A 19,195-nucleotide genomic window follows, 5' to 3' on the forward strand; every position below is an offset into this window, starting at 1 on the left:
AGGAGTAGAGTAGATGTCACGGAATCAGATGAGGCTGCTCCTCCTCCCTGCTCGGGCAGGCTTCGGCGTTCGTCGTCCCCGGAGTACTAGCTGCCACCGATCTATGTTTCGGTGTTTGACTTGTTGTGTCCTGATTGTGTACACCTGTTCCCCATTATGTTGTATTGTATTCCCTATTTAACCCTCTGTCGTGCATTGTGTGTTGTGTGTTATTGTTTGCGTCATCGGCAGTGTTCGTGTGCGGGTTGTTTGTTTCCTCCGATGTTTGGAGATTGTTTTTTCACTGGTTACTTTCGTTTAAAATACGGTTTCCAGTAAACTCTGTGTCCTGCGTGTGACTTCGCCTACCGCATTTCACTGTCGCCTTCTGACAGAATAACACACCATCATGGAGTCAGCAGGATCGGTTGTGCCAAGGGGATCACTGGAGGAGCGCGTAATCCACCAAGAGGCCAGGATCCAGCACCTGGGCACCACCATGCAAGAGGTGATGGACACTTTGAGGCGATGGGAGAGTGGAGGTTTGCCCACACCTCCTCCTACGATACCACCACCATCAGCCATACCCTTCGGTCCATCTCCGGAGTCCAGTGGGATTCGGCTCTCGCTCCCGAGGGCTTATGATGGCACCGCGGCCGGGTGTCAGGGTTTCCTACTCCAGGTTGAACTCTACCTAGCAACCATTCACCCGGCGCCCTCGGGATACGAGAGCGTGTCCGCCCTCATCTCCTGTCTGTCCGGCAAGGCGCTGGAGTGGGCCAACGCCGAATGGGGTGGGATAGACGCCGCTACGGTCAGCTATGCGGAGTTCACCCGCCGCTTCCGGGCAGTATTTGATCATCCCCCAGAGGGTAAAGCGGCGGGTGAGCGTCTATTCCACCTTAGACAGGGGAGGAGGAGCGCGCAGGAGTTCGCGCTGGACTTCCGGACGCTAGCCGCCAACACGGGATGGAATGAGAGGGCCCTCATCGACCAATACAGATGCAGCCTGAGGGAGGACGTGCGTCGGGAGTTAGCCTGCAGGGACACCAACCTCAGCTTTGACCAACTGGTGGACATGTCGATTCGCCTGGATACCCTGTTGGCTACCCGCGGACGTCCGGATTCAGGGCCGTCCATTCCATCCCCCAGCACTTCCGAGCTGACCCCTATGGAGCTCGGGGGTGCTGGTGCTAGGGAGACCAGGAGGGAGACCAGGAGGGAGGCCGTCCCCTGCACCAACTGTGGCCAACAGAGGACACACTGCTGGTCGGTGCTGGGGAGGGTCTCCTAGGAATCGAGGCAGTGGGTGACGCACTGATGAGTCATTCCAGGTGAGTAGGCACCCAACTCACCCAGAGCTCTCTGCTGATCATATGTGTATTAAAGTGGTGTTTCCCTAGGTTTCTCCTCACTCCCAGCATAAGGCGCTAGTAGATTCAGGCGCAGCTGGGAATTTCATTGATCGCCAGTTCACCTATAAGTTAGGGATTCCTATCGTGCCTGTTGATGTGCCCTACCCATTCATGCCCTAGATAGCCGCCCGTTGGGTTCTGGGTTGATTAGGGAGGTCACGGCACCTCTCCGGATGAAAATGCAGGAGGGACATGAGGAGATAGTACGTTTGTATTTGATTGATTCTCCTGCGTTTCCTGTGGTGTTGGGGCTTCCCCGGTTAACAGCTCATGACCCCAACATTTCATGGCAGCAGAGAGCTCTCCAGGGATGGTCTGATCAGTGTACTGTGCGGTGTGTAGGCGTTTCCGTAGGGGCAACGACGGTGGAAAGCCCGAACCAAGTTCCCACCTTGCATATTCCACCTGAGTATGCCGATTTGGCTCTCGCCTTCAGTAAGAAGAAGGCGACTCAATTACCACCTCATTGACAGGGGGATTGTGCGATAGACCTCCAGGTAGGCGCTGCGCTTCCACGTAGTCACGTGTATCCTCTATCTCAGGAGGAGACGGCCGCTATGGAGACCTACGTCACCGAATCTTTGAGACAGGGTTACATACGGCCGTCTACTTCCCCTGCTTCCTCTAGTTTCTTTTTTGTGAAGAAGAAGGATGGGGGTCTACGCCCGTGTATTGATTACCGTGGTCTAAATCAGATCACCATCAAATACAGCTATCCTCTCCCTCTGATTGCTAGTATGACGGAGTCATTACACGGGGCGCGATTCTTCACAAAATTAGATCTCAGGAGCGTGTACAACCTGGTGTGCATTAGGGAGGGAGATGAGTGGAAGACAGCATTCAGTACCACCTCGGGTCACTATGAGTATCTCGTCATGCCATATGGGTTAATGAATGCTCCTTCAGTCTTCCAATCATTTGTGGACGAGATTTTTCGGGACTTGCATGGACAGGGTGTTGTGGTATATATTGATGACATCCTAATATATTCCGCTACACGAGCCGAGCATGTGTCCCTGGTGCGTCGAGTGCTTGGTAGACTGTTGGAGCATGACCTGTATGCGAAGGCGGAGAAATGTCTGTTCTTCCAGGAGTCCATCTCCTTCCTGGGACATTGGTTGTCCGCGTCAGGGGTAGAGATGGAGATTGACCGCGTTTCTGCCGTGCGTAATTGGCAGACTCCGACCACGGTAAAGGAGGTGCAGCGCTTCTTGGGTTTTGCCAATTACTACCGGAGGTTTATCCGGGGATTTGGACAGGTAGCAGCTCCCATTACCTCTCTGCTAAAGGGTCAGCAGTGGTCAGCTGAGGCGGACAGGGCGTTTAAACGCCTGAAGGACCTGTTTACCTCGGCTCCGGTGTTGGCGCATCCGGATCCCTCTTTGGCAATCCAGGTGGAGGTGGACGCTTCCGAGGCTGGGATCGGCGCTGTGCTGTCTCAGCGCTTGGGTACGCCACCTAAACTCCGCCCCTGTGCTTTCTATTCTAAGAAGCTCAGTCCGGCGGAGCGCAATTATGACGTGGGGGATAGGGAGCTGCTGGCTGTGGTTCAGGCCCTGAAGGTGTGGAGACATTGGCTTGAGGGGGCTAAACACCCTTTTCTCATTCTGACTGACCATCGTAACCTGGAGTACATCCGGGCAGCGAGGAGGCTGAATCCTCGCCAGGCAAGGTGGTCAATGTTTCTTTCCCGCTTTGTATTTAAGCTCACCTATATACCAGGGTCCCAGAACGCTAAGGCAGATGCCCTGTCCCGACTATATGACACAGAGGAGAGGTCCATTGAGCCCACTCACATACTCCCGGAGTCTTGTTTAGTGGCACCGGTGGTGTGGGAGGTGGATGCGGAAATCGAGCGGGCGTTACGTTCCGACCCTACTCCTCCACAGTGTCCAGAGGGTCGGAGGTACGTGCCGCTCGAGGTTCGCGACCGGTTGATATACTGGGCTCACACGTCACCCTCCTCTGGTCATCCGGGTATTGGTCGGACAGTGCACTGCCTTAGTGAGAAGTACTGGTGGCCAACCTTGGCCAAGGACGTGAGGGTTTATGTTTCCTCCTGCTCGGTGTGCGCCCAGTGTATGGCACCTAGACACCTGCCCAGGGGGAAGTTACAACCCCTACCCGTTCCACAACGGCCGTGGTCTCACCTATCGGTGGATTTTGTTACGGACCTTCCCCCCTCCCTGGGGAACACTACGATATTGGTCGTTGTGGATCGGTTTTCTAAAGCCTGCCGTCTCATTCCCCTGCCAGGTCTCCCTACTGCCCTACAAACTGCTGAGGCCCTGTTTACACACGTCTTCCGGCACTATGGGGTGCCTGAGGATATAGTGTCTGATCGGGGTCCCCAGTTCACCTCTAGAGTCTGGAGGGCATTTATGGAACGTCTGGGGGTCTCGATTAGCCTTACCTCAGGTTTTCACCCCGAAAGTAATGGGCAGGTGGAGAGAGTTAACCAGGATGTGGGTAGGTTTCTGAGGTCATATTGCCAGGACCGGCAAGAGGAGTGGTCGGGATATATTCCCTGGGCAGAGATAGCCCAAAACTCCCTCCGCCATTCGTCCACTAACCTGACGCCTTTCCAGTGTGTGTTAGGTTACCAGCCGGTTCTGGCACCTTGGCATCAGAGCCAGATGGAGGAAGGAAACTTGGAATGCTGCGCATGTCCATCTGCAGCGTGCCATCAGGCGGCAAAAGGCTCCTCCGCCCCCGTTGGACATCGAGGGGGCTCCGGCGTACTCAGTCCGGTCCATCTTGAATTCGAGGCGTCGGACGGGGGGCCTGCAGTATCTCGTGGAGTGGGAGGGGTACGGTCCGGAGGAACGGTGCTGGGTCTGCCACCGGAGTCATCCGACTCGTCCTGCTCCGCGTCCTCCTGGCCGTCCCCGAGGCCGGGGTCGGCGCACGGCATGTCAAGGGGGGGATTCTGTCACGGAATCAGCCGAGGCTGCTCCTCCTCCCTGCTCAGGCAGGCTTCGGCGTTCGTCGTCCCCGGAGTACTAGCTGCCACCGATCTATGTTTCGGTGTTTGACTTGTTGTGTCCTGATTGTGCACACATGTTCCCCATTATGTTGTATTGTATTCCCTATTTAACCCTCTGTCATGCATTGTGTGTTGTGTGTTATTGTTTGCGTCATCGGCAGTGTTCGTGTGCGGGTTGTTTGTTTCCTCCGATGTTTGGAGTTTCCAGTAAGCTCTGTGTCCTGCGTGTGACTTCGCCTACCGCATTTCACTGTCGCCTTCTGACAGTAGAGTAGAACAGGAGTAGAGTAGAATAGAACAGGAGTAGAGTAGAATAGAACAGGAGTAGAGTAGAATAGAACAGGAGTAGAGTAGAATAGAACAGGAGTAGAGTAGAGTAGAACAGGAGTAGAGTAGAATAGAACAGGAGTAGAGTAGAATAGAACAGCAGTAGAGTAGAATAGAACAGGAGTAGAGTAGAGTAGAACAGGAGTAGAGTAGAATAGAACAGGAGTAGAGTAGAGTAGAACAGGAGTAGAGTAGAATAGAACAGGAGTAGAGTAGAATAGAACAGGAGTAGAGTAGAATAGAACAGGAGTAGAGTAGAATAGAACAGGAGTAGAGTAGAATAGAACAGGAGTGGAGTAGAGTAGAGTAGAATAGAACAGGAGTAGAGTAGAATAGAATAGAACAGGAGTAGAATAGAACGGGAGTAGAGTAGAATAGAACAGGAGTAGAGTAGAATAGAGTAGAATATAACAGGAGTAGAGTAGAGTAGAATAGAACAGGAGTAGAGTAGAATAGAACAGGAGTAGAGTACAGCAGAGTAGAATATAACAGGAATAGAGTAGAGTAGAGTAGAATAGAATAGAACAGGAGTAGAGTATAATAGAACACGAAAAGAGTAGAGTAGAACAGGAGTAGAGTAGAATAGAACAGGAGTAGAGTAGAATAGAACAGGAGTAGAGTAGAATAGAACAGGAGTAGAGTAGAGTAGAACAGGAATATAATAGAACAGGAGTAGAGTATAATAGAACAGGAATAGAATAGAACAGGAGTAGAGTAGAATAGAACAGGAGTAGATTAGAGTAGAACAGGAGTAGAGTAGAATAGAACAGGAGTAGAGTAGAGTAGAACCGGGGTAGAGTAGAATAGAACAGGAGTAGAGTAGAGTAGAACAGGAGTAGAGTAGAATAGAACAGGAGTAGAGTAGAATAGAACAGGAGTAGAGTAGAACAGGAGTAGAGTAGAATAGAACCGGGGTAGAGTAGAATAGAACAGGAGTAGAGTAGAACAGGAGTAGAGTAGAATAAAACAGGAGTAGAGTAGAATAGAATAGAACAGGAGTAGAGTAGAATAGAACAGGAGTAGAGTCGAATAGAACAGGAGTAGAATAGAACAGGAGTAGAGTAGAACAGGAGTAGAGTAGAATAGAACAGGAGTAGAGTAGAGTAGACCAGGAGTAGAGTAGAATAGAACAGGAGTAGAGTAGAATAGAACAGGAGTTGAGTAGAATAGAACAGGAGTAGAGTAGAATAGAACAGGAGTTGAGTAGAATAGAACAAGAGTAGAGTAGAATAGAACAGGAGTAGAGTAGAATAGAGTAGAATATAACAGGAGTAGAGTAGTGTAGAATAGAACAGGAGTAGAGTAGAATAGAACAGGAGTAGAGTACAGCAGAGTAGAATATAACAGGAATAGAGTAGAGTAGAGTAGAATAGAATAGAACAGGAGTAGAGTATAATAGAACACGAAAAGAGTAGAGTAGAACAGGAGTAGAGTAGAATAGAACAGGAGTAGAGTAGAATAGAACAGGAGTAGAGTAGAATAGAACAGGAGTAGAGTAGAACAGGAATAGAATAGAACAGGAGTAGAGTATAATAAAACAGGAATAAAATAGAACAGGAGTAGAGTAGAATAGAACAGGAGTAGATTAGAGTAGTACAGGAGTAGAGTAGAATAGAACAGGAGTAGAGTAGAGTAGAACCGGGGTAGAGTAGAATAGAACAGGAGTAGAGTAGAGTAGAACAGGAGTAGAGTAGAATAGAACAGGAGTAGAGTAGAATAGAACAGGAGTAGAGTAGAACAGGAGTAGAGTAGAATAGAACAGGAGTAGAGTAGAACAGGAGTAGAGTAGAATAGGGGTAGAGTAGAGTAGAACAGGAGTAGAGTAGAATAAAACAGGAGTAGAGTAGAATAGAATAGAACAGGAGTAGAGTAGAATAGAACAGGAGTAGAGTCGAATAGAACAGGAGTAGAATAGAACAGGAGTAGAGTAGAACAGGAGTAGAGTAGAATAGAACAGGAGTAGAGTAGAATAGAACAGGAGTTGAGTAGAATAGAACAGGAGTAGAGTAGAACAGGAGTAGAGTAGAATAGAACAGGAGTAGAGTAGAACAGGAGTAGAGTAGAATAGGGGTAGAGTAGAGTAGAACAGGAGTAGAGTAGAATAAAACAGGAGTAGAGTAGAATAGAATAGAACAGGAGTAGAGTAGAATAGAACAGGAGTAGAGTCGAATAGAACAGGAGTAGAATAGAACAGGAGTAGAGTAGAACAGGAGTAGAGTAGAATAGAACAGGAGTAGAGTAGAATAGAACAGGAGTAGAGTAGAACAGGAGTAGAGTAGAATAGAACAGGAGTAGAGTAGAATAGAACAGGAGTTGAGTAGAATAGAACAGGAGTAGAGTAGAATAGAACAGGAGTTGAGTAGAATAGAACAAGAGTAGAGTAGAATAGAACAGGAGTAGAGTAGAGTAGAATAGAACAGGAGTAGAATAGAACAGGAGTAGAGTAGAATAGAACAGGAGTTGAGTAGAATAGAACAGGAGTAGAGTAGAATAGAACAGGAGTTGAGTAGAATAGAACAAGAGTAGAGTAGAATAGAACAGGAGTAGAGTAGAGTAGAATAGAACAGGAGTAGAATAGAACAGGAGTAGAGTAGAGTAGAACAGGAGTAGAGTAGAATAGAACAGGAGTAGAAGAGAATAGAACAGGAGTAGAGTAGAATGGAACAGGAGTTGAGTAGAATAGAACAAGAGTAGAGTAGAATAGAACAGGAGTAGAATAGAATAGAACAGGAGTAGAGTAGAGTAGAATAGAACAGGAGTAGAATAGAACAGGAGTAGAGTAGAACAGGAGTAGAGTAGAATAGAACAGGAGTAGAATAGAATAGAACAGGAGTAGAAGAGAATAGAACAGGAGTAGAGTAGAATGGAACAGGAGTAGAGTAGAATAGAACAGGAGTAGAGTAGAATAGAACAGGAGTAGAGTAGAATAGAATAGAACAGGAGTAGAGTAGAGTAGAATAGAACATGAGTAGAATAGAACAGGAGTAGAGTAGAGTAGAACAGGAGTAGAGTAGAATAGAACAGGAGTAGAATAGAATAGAACAGGAGTAGAGTAGAATAGAACAGGAGTTGAGTAGAATAGAACAAGAGTAGAGTAGAATAGAACAGGAGTAGAGTAGAATAGAATAGAACAGGAGTAGAGTAGAGTAGAATAGAACAGGAGTAGAATAGAACAGGAGTAGAGTAGAGTAGAACAGGAGTAGAGTAGAATAGAACAGGAGTAGAATAGAATAGAACAGGAGTAGAAGAGAATAGAACAGGAGTAGAGTAGAATGGAACAGGAGTAGAGTAGAATGGAACAGGAGTAGAGTAGAATAGAATAGAACAGGAGTAGAGTAGAGTAGAACAGGAGTAGAGTAGAATAGAACAGGAGTAGAGTATAATAGAACAGGAGTAGAGTAGAGTAGAACAGGAGTAGAGTAGAATAGAACAGGAGTAGAGTAGAGTAGAACAGGAGTAGAGTAGAATAGAACAGGAGTAGAGTAGAATAGAACAGGAGTAGAGTAGAATAGAACAGGAGTAGAGTAGAGTAGAACAGGAGTAGAGTAGAATAGAACAGGAGTAGAGTAGAGTAGAACAGGAGTAGAGTAGAATAGAACAGGAGTAGAGTAGAGTAGAACAGGAGTAGAGTAGAATAGAACAGGAGTAGAGTAGAGTAGAACTTTGTTGTGACGTCAAGTGACATCAAGGCCATGAAAACCTTGGTCCCAGATAAGTTTGTGAGTTCCATAAGTGTTGGCAGAAATACAAAAACAGATATGGGGCCAGACAAATTAAACCCTCTGCTAACCTTAAAGAGTTCGTAGAGGTCTTCCTCCAGGTCTTTGATGAAGTTGGGGTTGGTCAGTTTGGGCAGAACCAGGTCCCTAATCTCCTGAGAGAAAGAAACCTTGGCCTGAGATAGCCACGCCCAGTAGAATGGATCTACAGAGAGGAGGAATAAAGTAATGTGTGTTTATCTCTCTTTATATATATATATATATATATATATATATATATATATATATATATATATATGTGTGTGTGTGTGTGTGTGTGTGTGTGTGTGTGTGAGTGAGTGAGTGAGTGAGTGAGTGTGAGAGAGAGAGAGAGAGAGTGAATGAATGAATGAGTGAGTGAGTGAGTGAGTGAGAGAGTGTGAGTGAGTGAGAGAGAGAGACTCACAGGCTCTCCAGGAGTCGGGGTGTTTGATTGGGAAGGCAAGGCCGTTGTCTATGGCTGCCAGTCTGATGATAGGCTCCTTTACCACCAGCCAGTCTGTGTCCTACACAAACACACACACACACACACAGACACAAAGAGGGACAGACAGAGAGAAAATAAGAATGTGACATTCCAGTTTCACACTTTCTTTAAAAACTCCTATAAAACTAATGCTGCAAGTTGAAATCTCTTCGGTTTGAATTGTATTTTGTAAGTCTACTCACCTGGTTCCTTTCTGTGTCCATTGGACAGTCGTATTTTAACAGCCAGTTGTCATTCCCCCGATCTGCAAGCATCAACATCACCACATTAAGTTACAATAAATCTAATTCAGTTATTTATCTTCCCCATCACACACACACACCTGTGTTCCTGACAATGAAATACAGAACCACTAGTTTCTCGCACACGCATGCACACACACACACCTGTGTTCCTGATTATATAATCGAGGACCACCAGTCTCTCGAACTGAAGCTGCAGTTGCCGATTGGTGTTCTCTGGAAGAGGCTCCGCCTCAAACCGCTTTAGCCAATAGTCTGCATCTTTGTAGCCCTCCACAAACAACTGGAATGATCCCACCTGAGCCATGCGGAAAATGGATTATGTATAAGCCTTATTATAAGACATTATAAAGGCTCATACATGCTTATAGGAAGTTCTAAATGATTATACCTGCAGGCTTTAAAGGGGCTATCTGCTGTTGCTACATCCATTTTTTGGACTTATAAATGAATGACATCCTCATTGATTCTTGAAGAATATAACTTATGAATGCCTCAAGGGCTTAGTTCAACTGTTATACCCCATCAGAACCCAAAATATAAGGCAGGCTTTTGTTCTAGCCCAGCACTAACACACCTGATTCAACTCATCAACTGCTCCTCAAGCCCTTGATTGGTTGAATTAGTCAACAACGCTACATGAGGCATGTATGACGCATGAAATGTTGGCTAAAGCAGAGACAGAAAGCACCATAACAACAGGGTTGTGTTCATTAAAGCACACTGTAGCAAAACATTTCTAACAGTTCTAAAACTAAATGAGTGTTTCTTATTGGACAAGTTCAGATAGTGCTTCACTGTTTCAATCTGTTCTGGACTGTTTTCTTCCATTTCATGCCTGGTGAACCAGTGTATCTCATTGAACATGTTCAGGTAATACCTTACTGTTTCAAGCTGTTTTGGATTGCTTTCTCCTGTTTCATGCCTAATGAGCACTGCCCAGTTGTAGGTTCTGAACCGCAAGCAGCAGTTGAACCTACCTTAGGAGGGAGGCCTATTCTGTGGAAGCGCTGTCCCACTTTGGGAACTTTCTCCAGAGCTAGCTTCTTTCCCCGAGACTTGACTCTGTCTATAGCATTGTAGTTAAATGCATCACTGGCCAGGGACACCACCTAGAGAAGAGGAGGGAAAAGAAAGGAGAGAGAGAGAGGGGGGGGGGGGGGGGGGGGGGGGGGGATAAAGATAATTTATTGTTCATACCCTGTGTGTGTGTGCGCCTGTAAGCCACCCCCCCCCCCTCCCCACACCTTGGTCCGGGGCACGATATTGAGCTGTAGTTTCTGGTCCACCAGACTGGCCCCGGCCTCAGACAGATAACCCTGGTTCAGGACCAGACAGTCCCGTCCGAAGCAACAGGGACAACACAGCTTTTGGAGCCACTTGGTCCACTTTGGGTTCAGCTGACCATACGGCTCCTCGTTCTTAGGCTTGAACACACCGATTATGTTCTACACAGAGAGACAGACAGACAGACAGACAGACAGACAGACAGACAGAGAGAGAGAGAGGGGATTATTATTGGTACTTGTTACACTCTAACATTCTTTACCCATAGCAAGAGAAAGGGAGTGGTAATGTCAGAGGAAGTAACATAACACAACATTTGCCATCAAAGAGGGTGATTCATGGTGCAACAGAACCTGCAGGCTGGGGCTAACGAGTTGGAATTGGAATGGTTTCGCAACCCATTAAAGTAAATCGGATTAACTTCAGTTTCCTCACATGATCGACTGTGGAGGGAGCCACACAGAAGGCTAAGCACATAGACTGAGGCTAGCTTTGTAGTCTATGGGCACGTTCCAGGTCGTCTTTAATGCAGTCTCGCTGGCTGTGCCAGATGATCAGATCTCACAACACCTGGAAAAGTGTTTAACATATCTGGAACCAAATTGATATGGCTTAGCACACAGAACAGAACCGCCGAGTGCTGAAGCGCGTAAAAATGGTCTGTCCTTGGTTGCAACACTCACTACCGAGTTCCAAACTGCCTCTGGAAGCAACGTAAGCACAATAACTGTTTGTCGGCAGCTTCATGAAATGGGTTTCCATGGCCGAGCAGTCGCACACAAGCCTAAGATCACCATGCACAATGCCAAGCGTCGGCTGGAGTGGTGTAAAGCTCGCCGCCATTGGACTCTGGAGCAGTGGAAACGTGTTCTCTGGAGTGATGAATCACCATCTGGCAGTCCGATAGACAAATCTGAGTTTGGCGGATGCCAGGAGAACGCTACCTACCCAAATGCATAGTGCCAACTGTAAAGTTTGGCGCAGGAGGAATAATGGTCTGCGCCTGTTTTTCATGGTTCAGGCCCCTTTAGTTCCAGTGAAGGGACATCTTAATGCTACAGCATACAATGACATTCTAAACGATTCTGTGCTTCCAACTTTGTGGCAACAGAAATGGTTTGTCGAGATCGGTGTGGAAGAACTTGACTGGCCTACACAGAGCCCGGACCTCAACCCCATCGAACACCTTTGGGATGAATTGGAACGCCGCCTGCGAGCCAGGCCTAATCGCCCATCATCAGTTCCCGACCTCACTAATGCTCTTGTGGCTGAATGGAAGCAAGTCCCTGCAGAAATGTTCCAACATCTAGTGTAAAGCCTTCCCAGAAGAGTGGAGGCTGTTATAGCAGCAAAGGGGGGACCAACTCCATATTACTGCCCATGATTTTGGAATGAGATGTTCGACGAGCAGGTGTCCAGATACTTTTGGTCATGTAGTGTATGTGCCATGAGTGGGATCTGAATCCTGGTCTCCCGCTTGACTGAGAAACCAACGCCTTAACATTTACATTTACATTTACGTCATTTAGCAGACGCTCTTATCCAGAGCGACTTACAGTTAGTGAATACATATATTTTTTTTATACTGGCCCCCCGTGGGAATCGAACCCACAACCCTGGCGTTGCAAACGCCATGCTCTATCAACTGAGCTACATCCCTGCCGGCCATTCCCTCCCCTACCCTGGACAACGCTGGGCCAATTGTGCGCCGCCCATGAGTCTCCCGGTCGCGGCCGGCAGCGACAGAGCCTGGATTCGAACCAGGATCTCTAGTGGCACAGTTAGCATTGCGATGCAGTGCCTTAGACCACTGCGCCACTCAGGAGCCAAGACACAATTCCCTCTTGGGCCAAGGGTGACACAGATTTGTAAAGTTGCAAGCAGGGAGGGCTACCTCATCATGAAATTGTGAGTCTGACTCACCTCTGCTACATATGCACAGCACGACTACAGTAAAGACACCCTAAAACACAGCCTATGCAACCCTGTAAGGTTATATCTGTTGCATGTAATAGCTCACTGGTCCATAGAAGAGTAACAGAAATCTTCTCATCTTCTTCAGAGAGCATGAGGATGCTGATTACTAGGCCTACCTCTGGAGAGAAAATGGAGAGCTCTACCTTTAGCCATTCAGATTGCTAGCACATGACTTCTCCTAGGTTACGACATCGTAACAGACAGCAGCCTACAGGGTACTCACACTCACAGAGTAAATAGATTTTCTATGGGTTAAAAAAAAGACTCCTCGGCTGGTCTACGGCAGATCTCATTAACATGTGAACAAAGCATAATACTCTCTCCCAGCCTGCCCTATATAATAGGCCTCCTGTATGACAGTGTCTCAACCTTTTCTCTACAGGGACAGCAGTATATTTGCTTAGGCCTGAGAACTGATAGTGACAGCTAATCTCTTTGAAAGATTGGGCCTGTGTGCACTGTGCACCACACTGGTGTTAATAGAAGTTGCCCCAAGGCATGTCTAGGATCTTACAATGTCCTTATCCTTAGATCAACGTCTGGGGGCAACTTCTTTCTATTCCATGCGTCACACCACCGCGTCATACCATCGTGAGGCTGGCAGCCCACAGAGGTTTTTCCCACCCTGACTGCCACTGTGCCAATGACCATGGGCTCTGAGATGATGCCAGGCCACAGCCCCAGCCTGGCATGGTTAAACTACATACCATATCAACTATACAGCATGGTCTACTATGGCTGTGTAAATTGCTTACCTCAACTGCCACATCACCCAAAAAGCAACACTGCAGAGAGATACTGCAGCTGGTGGAAGTCAATACAGAACATGATGACCACTACACTGTCAGAGCTAGAATCAGCAACAGCAGGTTGCCAGAGAAGACAGACAGTGTAAGCAAAATCATGTGATGATTCTGCTGCATAAGACTGAGTTATATGGCTTACTTGATAAAAAAACAAAGGGCGTTTAAAAAAATGACAGATTGCATCCTCTCCCCATCTATCTCACTCCCTGCCTCTGTCTGTCTGTCCGTCCATCCATCCATCAGACCAACAGTCCTAGTTAGAAGCTTGTCAGTCTTAATGTTTTAATGTTACAGATATGATATGTTACATTAAAAGTCAAAGTCAAAATGTTTAACATAAATGCTCATTTAAAAGGCTAGTTGCGGGACGAAGCTAGTCGGTCTCACCCCTTGAGAGTCTTTCACGAAGTAGCTACCACTAGATCCTTGGCAGATCCTCTCTGGAAAGATATCTTCTTCTATGGCTTGTTCTGCTTTCCTCATGATCTCCCGAAACTCCGGGTCGTCCGGAAACTCATTCCTGTGTGGATCCCGCGGAGAGTTCCCTCTGTCCCGGACCAAAAGCGTCTGTCTCTCCCGGCTGCGTCCGGGGCTCCCAGCCGACACTCGCACCACAGAACCCGGCGTTCTTGGACTGGTGGCTTCGCTCTGGCAGTAATTGTAATCTATGGAGTCCTGGAGAGGGGAGACGAGGTGGCTCGTTTCCTCCATTTCAGCGTGGGATTTGGGGTATTACAGGGCCGGTAAATTGACAGATAGGAGCCAGGATGAGGGAATCAGACAAGGTGTTTCTACGCTGTTGTTTCAATGCTGCTGATTCCAAGCTTTCAAACAAAACATGACTGTCATCTTCTGCATAAAGACCCGCCCACTCGGAATAGAGACTTGCAATTGGCGTTTCCTCCGGCCAGCCTCCTCGTGGTACCGCCCCATTTCTGAGGGGCGCTTTTGTGGTGAAATCTGTGAAATATAATACTTTAAATGTAATCGATGATTCTGATCCATATTCTGATCACCCCCACTGATCAAAGGAATGTGATAAATCAGGCAAGATTGGGCGCTGGTAGTTAAAATTATTTCTCAAGTGTTCTATCATAACATTTACAATTCTTCATCACTTTCAGTCAAAATTCAGTGGTTGCGTTTGATTCCACTGAAATGTGGTAGTAGTCACTTTGTTGTAGAGCAACCTGGTCTCAGAGCATTTCGTATTATTCTGTATGTAAATCCGGGACAGTCCATTTCTTATGGTATGTATTCATTTGTGGATGTCCATCACCCATTTGGTATGATATGTTACAAAATTCAAAAGGTACTCACACATCTGAGCTATCTTTGTTGCAGGTGCATGGCAACAGTTAATAAGATGAGAAAATAGAAGAAACCCGCACACTGCTCTTGCTAGTATCACTGCTCTTTATTAAGCTTTACGTATTGGCCTCAAGGCCTTCGTCAGAGCTTAATATGATTTGTATGATATGTTACGAATTACAATTCGTATTATATGTTACGATTTTGTAAAACATACAATAAGATACGAATTTGCCAAACGTATGATATGTTACGAATTCGAGATAGGTCCCTAACATTAGCTAGCTGGCTAACGTTAGCTAGGCAAGGGGTTAGGGGTTAGAGTTAATGTTAGAGTTAAGTTTAGGAGTTAGGTTAAAGGCTTAGGGGAACGGTTAGCTAAAAGGATTAGGTTAGGGTTAGGGGAAGGGTTAGCTAAAAGGGTTAAGGTTAGAGTTATGGGAAGGGTTAGCTAACATGCTAATTAGTTGAAAGTAGCTAAAAAGTAGTAAGTAGTTGACAGGTTGCTAATTAGCCTACCGAAAATGCTATCTAGTCCGTGATGAGATTCAAACTCGCAACCTTTGGGATGCTAGATGTTTGCGTTATATGCCCACCCATCCACCCTATTTTTGCCTTAATAACCATCTGTTTTATGTAACCATACCAAACGTAACATATCATACTAATTTTCTCAATCGGATTTACATTACTATCTTCCGTCTACTCTATGAGACCAGGCTGAGTAGAGGGCTACATTCCCGCAGGATGCCGGCTGGACCAGACCAGACAGAGATCATTGCTGCATGGTTGGCATTTTTGATGCTGTAGTTGAGAGCGGGCGGTTACGCAGACAACTGTGGGATGAACATATTTGTTTTGTCTCGCAGATTATTAGAAAACTGTCGTCTTTCTGCTTTGTATGCGTTAGCCTAAGCTTACCTATTTTATTGAAAGCACATCTTCGTCGCATTATTCACACACTAAGAATTTGCTGCTTCAAGTTAAGTGGCCTACCTCTACTCTCCTTGCTGGGCGTGCGAGATCAAGTGCGCCTAGTACCATATGTGTGTTCTAAGGCACTGCATCGCAGTGCTAGCTGTGCCACTAGAGATCCTGGTTCGAATCCAGGCTCTATCGTAGCCGGCCGCGACCGGGAGACCCATGGGGCGGCCCACAATTGGCCCAGCGTCGTACAGGGTAGGGGAGGGAATGGCGGGCAGGGCTGTAGCTCAGTTGGTAGAGCATGGCGTTTGCAACGTCAGGGTTGTGGGTTCGATTCCCACGGGGGGCCAGTATGAAAAATAATGTATGCACTCACTATCGCTCTGGATGAGAGCGTCCGCTAAATGAGTAAAATGTGTGGTTTCAATTAAATAGAGTTGGCTGCCTATACAGTGCATTTGGAAAGTATTCAGACCCCTTCCCCTTTTCTACATTTTGTTATGTTACAGCCTTATTCTAAAATTGATTAAATCTACAGACAATACCCCATAATGACAAAGCGAAAACAGGTTTTTAGAAATGTTTGCTAATTTATTATAAAATAAAAAACAGAAATAACTTATTTACATAAGTATTCAGACACTTTGCTATGAGAATCTAAATTGAGCTCAGGTGTATCCTGTTTGCATTGATCATCCTTGAGATGTTTCTACAACTTGATTGGAGTCCACCTGTGGTAAATTGAATTGATTGGACATGATTTGGAAAGGCACATACCTGTCTATATAAGGTCCCACAGTTGACAGTCCATGTCAGAGCCTAAACCAAGCCATGAGGTCGAAGGAATTGTCAGTAGAGCTCCGAGACAGGATTGTCTCGAGGCACAGCTCTGGGGAAGGGTACCAAAAAATGTCTGCAGCATTGAAGGTCCCCAAGAACACAGTGGCCTCCATCATTCTTAAATGGAAGAAGTTTGGAACCACCAAGACTCTTCCTAGAGTTGGCCGCCCAGCTAAACTGAGCAATCAGGGAGAAGGGCCTTGTTCAGGGATGTGACCAAGAACCCGATGGTCACTCTGACAGAGCTCCAGAGTTCCTCTGTGGCGATGTGAGAACCTTCCAGAAGAACAACCATCTCTGCAGCACTCCACCAATCAGGCCTTTATTGGTAGAGTGGCCAGACGGAAGCCACTCCTCAGTAAAAGGCACATGACAGCCCATATGGAGTTAGCCTAAAGGCACCTAAAGGACTCTCAGACCATGAAAAACAAGATCCTCTGGTCTGACGAAACCAAGATTGAACTGTTTGGCCTGAATGCCAAGCGTCACATCTGGAGGAAACCTGGCACCATCCCTAAGGTGAAGCATGGTGGTGGCAGCATCATGCTATGGGGAAGTTTTTCAGCGGCAGGGACTAGGAGACTAGTCGGGATTGAGGGAACATTTTACAGAGCAAAGTACAGATAGATCCTTGATGAAAACTTGCTCCAGACCGTTTAGGACCTCAGACTAGGGCGAAGGTTCACCTTCCAACAGTACAACGACCCTAAGCACACAGCCAAGACAACGCAAGAGTGGCTTCGGGACAAGTCTCTGAATGTCCTTGAGTGGCCCAGCCAGAGTCCGGACATGAAACCGATCGAACATCTCTGGAGAGACCTGAAAATAGCTGTGCAGCGATCCTCCCCATCCAACACAACAGAGCATGAGAGGATCTGCAGAGAATAATGTTTTTGGCCCAAGAATATTTCTTGGCCCAAGCAGGTGTCTTCTTCTTATTGGCGTCCTTTTAATAGTGGTTTCTTTGCAGCAATTCGACCATGAAGGACTGATTTACACAGTCCCCTCTGAACAGTTGATGTTGAGATGTGTCTGTTACTTGAACTCTGTGAAACATTTATTTGGGCTGCAATCTGAGGTGCAGTTAACTCTAATGAACTTGTCCTCCGCAGCAGAGGTAACTCTGGGTCTTCCTTTCCTGTGGTGGTCCTCATGAGAGCCAGTTTCATCATCGCGCTTGATGGTTTTTGTGACAGCACTTGAAGAAACTTGTTATGACGACTTTCTCTGGTATCTCGTACTTCAGGATGTAAGAGAATAGATAAACACTTAGATGGAGAGTTGATTCATAGTTATTTAATAGTTACAGTACTGGATTCGTATGACAAGCGGTACGGGCATAGCCTATTGTCATCCGAATGACTTACATAGAAAACCTATTAGTTTATATAATGCTTTCCGAGCTACTTCCATCCAACAGTTGCCAACCATCATTGAATGTCACTCATCTCCTACAATAGGATGCCCCTACATGTTATCGTGTTGCACCCTAGCCAGGCTATTCCATCACATACTCCTTCTAAGATTAGCACCAGTGGCCCCCAATCTATCTTGGCACGCAGACCTTCTAGCACCCACCAGTGACATAAATAACACATGGCATGTCCTTATCCTCTCTATATGAGATCAAAGACATTAACAAATACTGTATTAAAATATGTTATATCAAAACTTTAAAAGTTCTTGAAATGTTATGTATTGACTGACCTTCATGTCTTAAAGTAATGATTGACTGTCATTTCTCTTTGCTTATTTAAGCTGTTCTTGCCATGATAGGGCTATCTTCTGTATACCACCCCTACCTTGTCACAACACAACTGATTGGCTCAAACACATTAAGAAGGAAATTAATTCCACAAATTAACTTTTAAGAAGGCACACCTGTTAATTGAATTGCATTCCAGGTTTAACACGTTTTTGGTTACTACATGATTCCATATCTGTTATTTCATAGTTTTGATGTCTTCACTATTATTCTACAATGTAAAAAAAAATTCAAATAAAGAAAGACCCTTGAATGAGTAGGTGTGTCCAAACTTTTGACTGGTAGTGTATGAAAATGTGATATTTCCGTTTTTTATTTGTAATAAATGTGCAAAAAAAATCGACAAACCTGTTTTTGCTTTGTCATTATGAAGTATTGTGTGTATATTGATGAGGGGGAAAAAACATTTAATCCATTTTAGAATAAGGCTGTAATGTAACAAAATGTGGAAAAGATCAAAAGGTCTGAGCCTCCTGTAGCTCAGTTTGTAGCGTATGGCGCTTGCAACGCCAGGGTTGTTGGTTCGATTCCCATGGGGTGCCAGTATGAAAAATGTATGCACTCACTAACTGTAAGTCCCAGAGCGTCTGCTAACATGTCTGAATACTTTGTAAATGTATTCTGATCATGTAAAGAAGTGGAGGGCGCTCAAACAACGTGAATCGAGGTGCAATCCCAAAAATGGTATCCTTGAAACATGGCTTAATGGTGAGCGAGCGTTGCGCCTTTTAATTTTCAATAAATATTGGTTACCCATTTATTTGTCTCTGCCTGCTTATCATCCTCCTAAAAGGTAGGCTATATCATATATACAAAACATAGCTCTAGAGAAAGCGCAAGTGTCCGCTCTCATCATTCGCTGCTTCAACTTCAGTAGCCATATGTGCGATTTCACTCCGGTGCGCGTGTGGTCTCAATTAAATAGAGTATGCTAGGAGGCTATAGCCTATGCATGGCCGGAGAAGCATGGGGCAGTTATCTTTCCAAGGAAATGTACTTCCTAAATATGATTAGGTTATAGTTTATTACATTGCCTAGAAATAAATATTGATCACCCATATGTGTCTCCATCTGAATAAATAAACGTAGCT

General features: G+C 45.9%; 1 protein-coding gene across 1 annotated transcript in view; it reads right to left on the reverse strand.

Annotated features, from left to right (window-relative positions):
* Positions 1–14,043, reverse strand: part of LOC311100895 (phosphatidylinositol 4-kinase type 2-alpha-like) — a gene marked incomplete at its 3' end in the record, with an annotated part of 23,501 nt that extends 9,458 nt beyond the window's left edge. Inside the window, exons 1-7 of the mRNA XM_084141885.1 lie at positions 13,652–14,043; positions 10,442–10,642; positions 10,175–10,306; positions 9,339–9,492; positions 9,135–9,196; positions 8,872–8,971; positions 8,498–8,631 (exon numbers count right to left, since the gene is read on the reverse strand). Of these exons, the coding sequence (XP_083998011.1) occupies positions 8,498–8,631; positions 8,872–8,971; positions 9,135–9,196; positions 9,339–9,492; positions 10,175–10,306; positions 10,442–10,642; positions 13,652–13,975 (1,107 nt within the window). The 5' untranslated portion in view covers positions 13,976–14,043. The remainder of the gene's footprint in view (positions 1–8,497; positions 8,632–8,871; positions 8,972–9,134; positions 9,197–9,338; positions 9,493–10,174; positions 10,307–10,441; positions 10,643–13,651) is intronic.
* Between the last annotated feature and the right edge of the window lie 5,152 nt (positions 14,044–19,195).

This window comes from Coregonus lavaretus (assembly GCF_964263955.1).
Source record: "Coregonus lavaretus genome assembly, chromosome: 25".
Classification (NCBI taxonomy): domain Eukaryota; kingdom Metazoa; phylum Chordata; class Actinopteri; order Salmoniformes; family Salmonidae; genus Coregonus; species Coregonus lavaretus.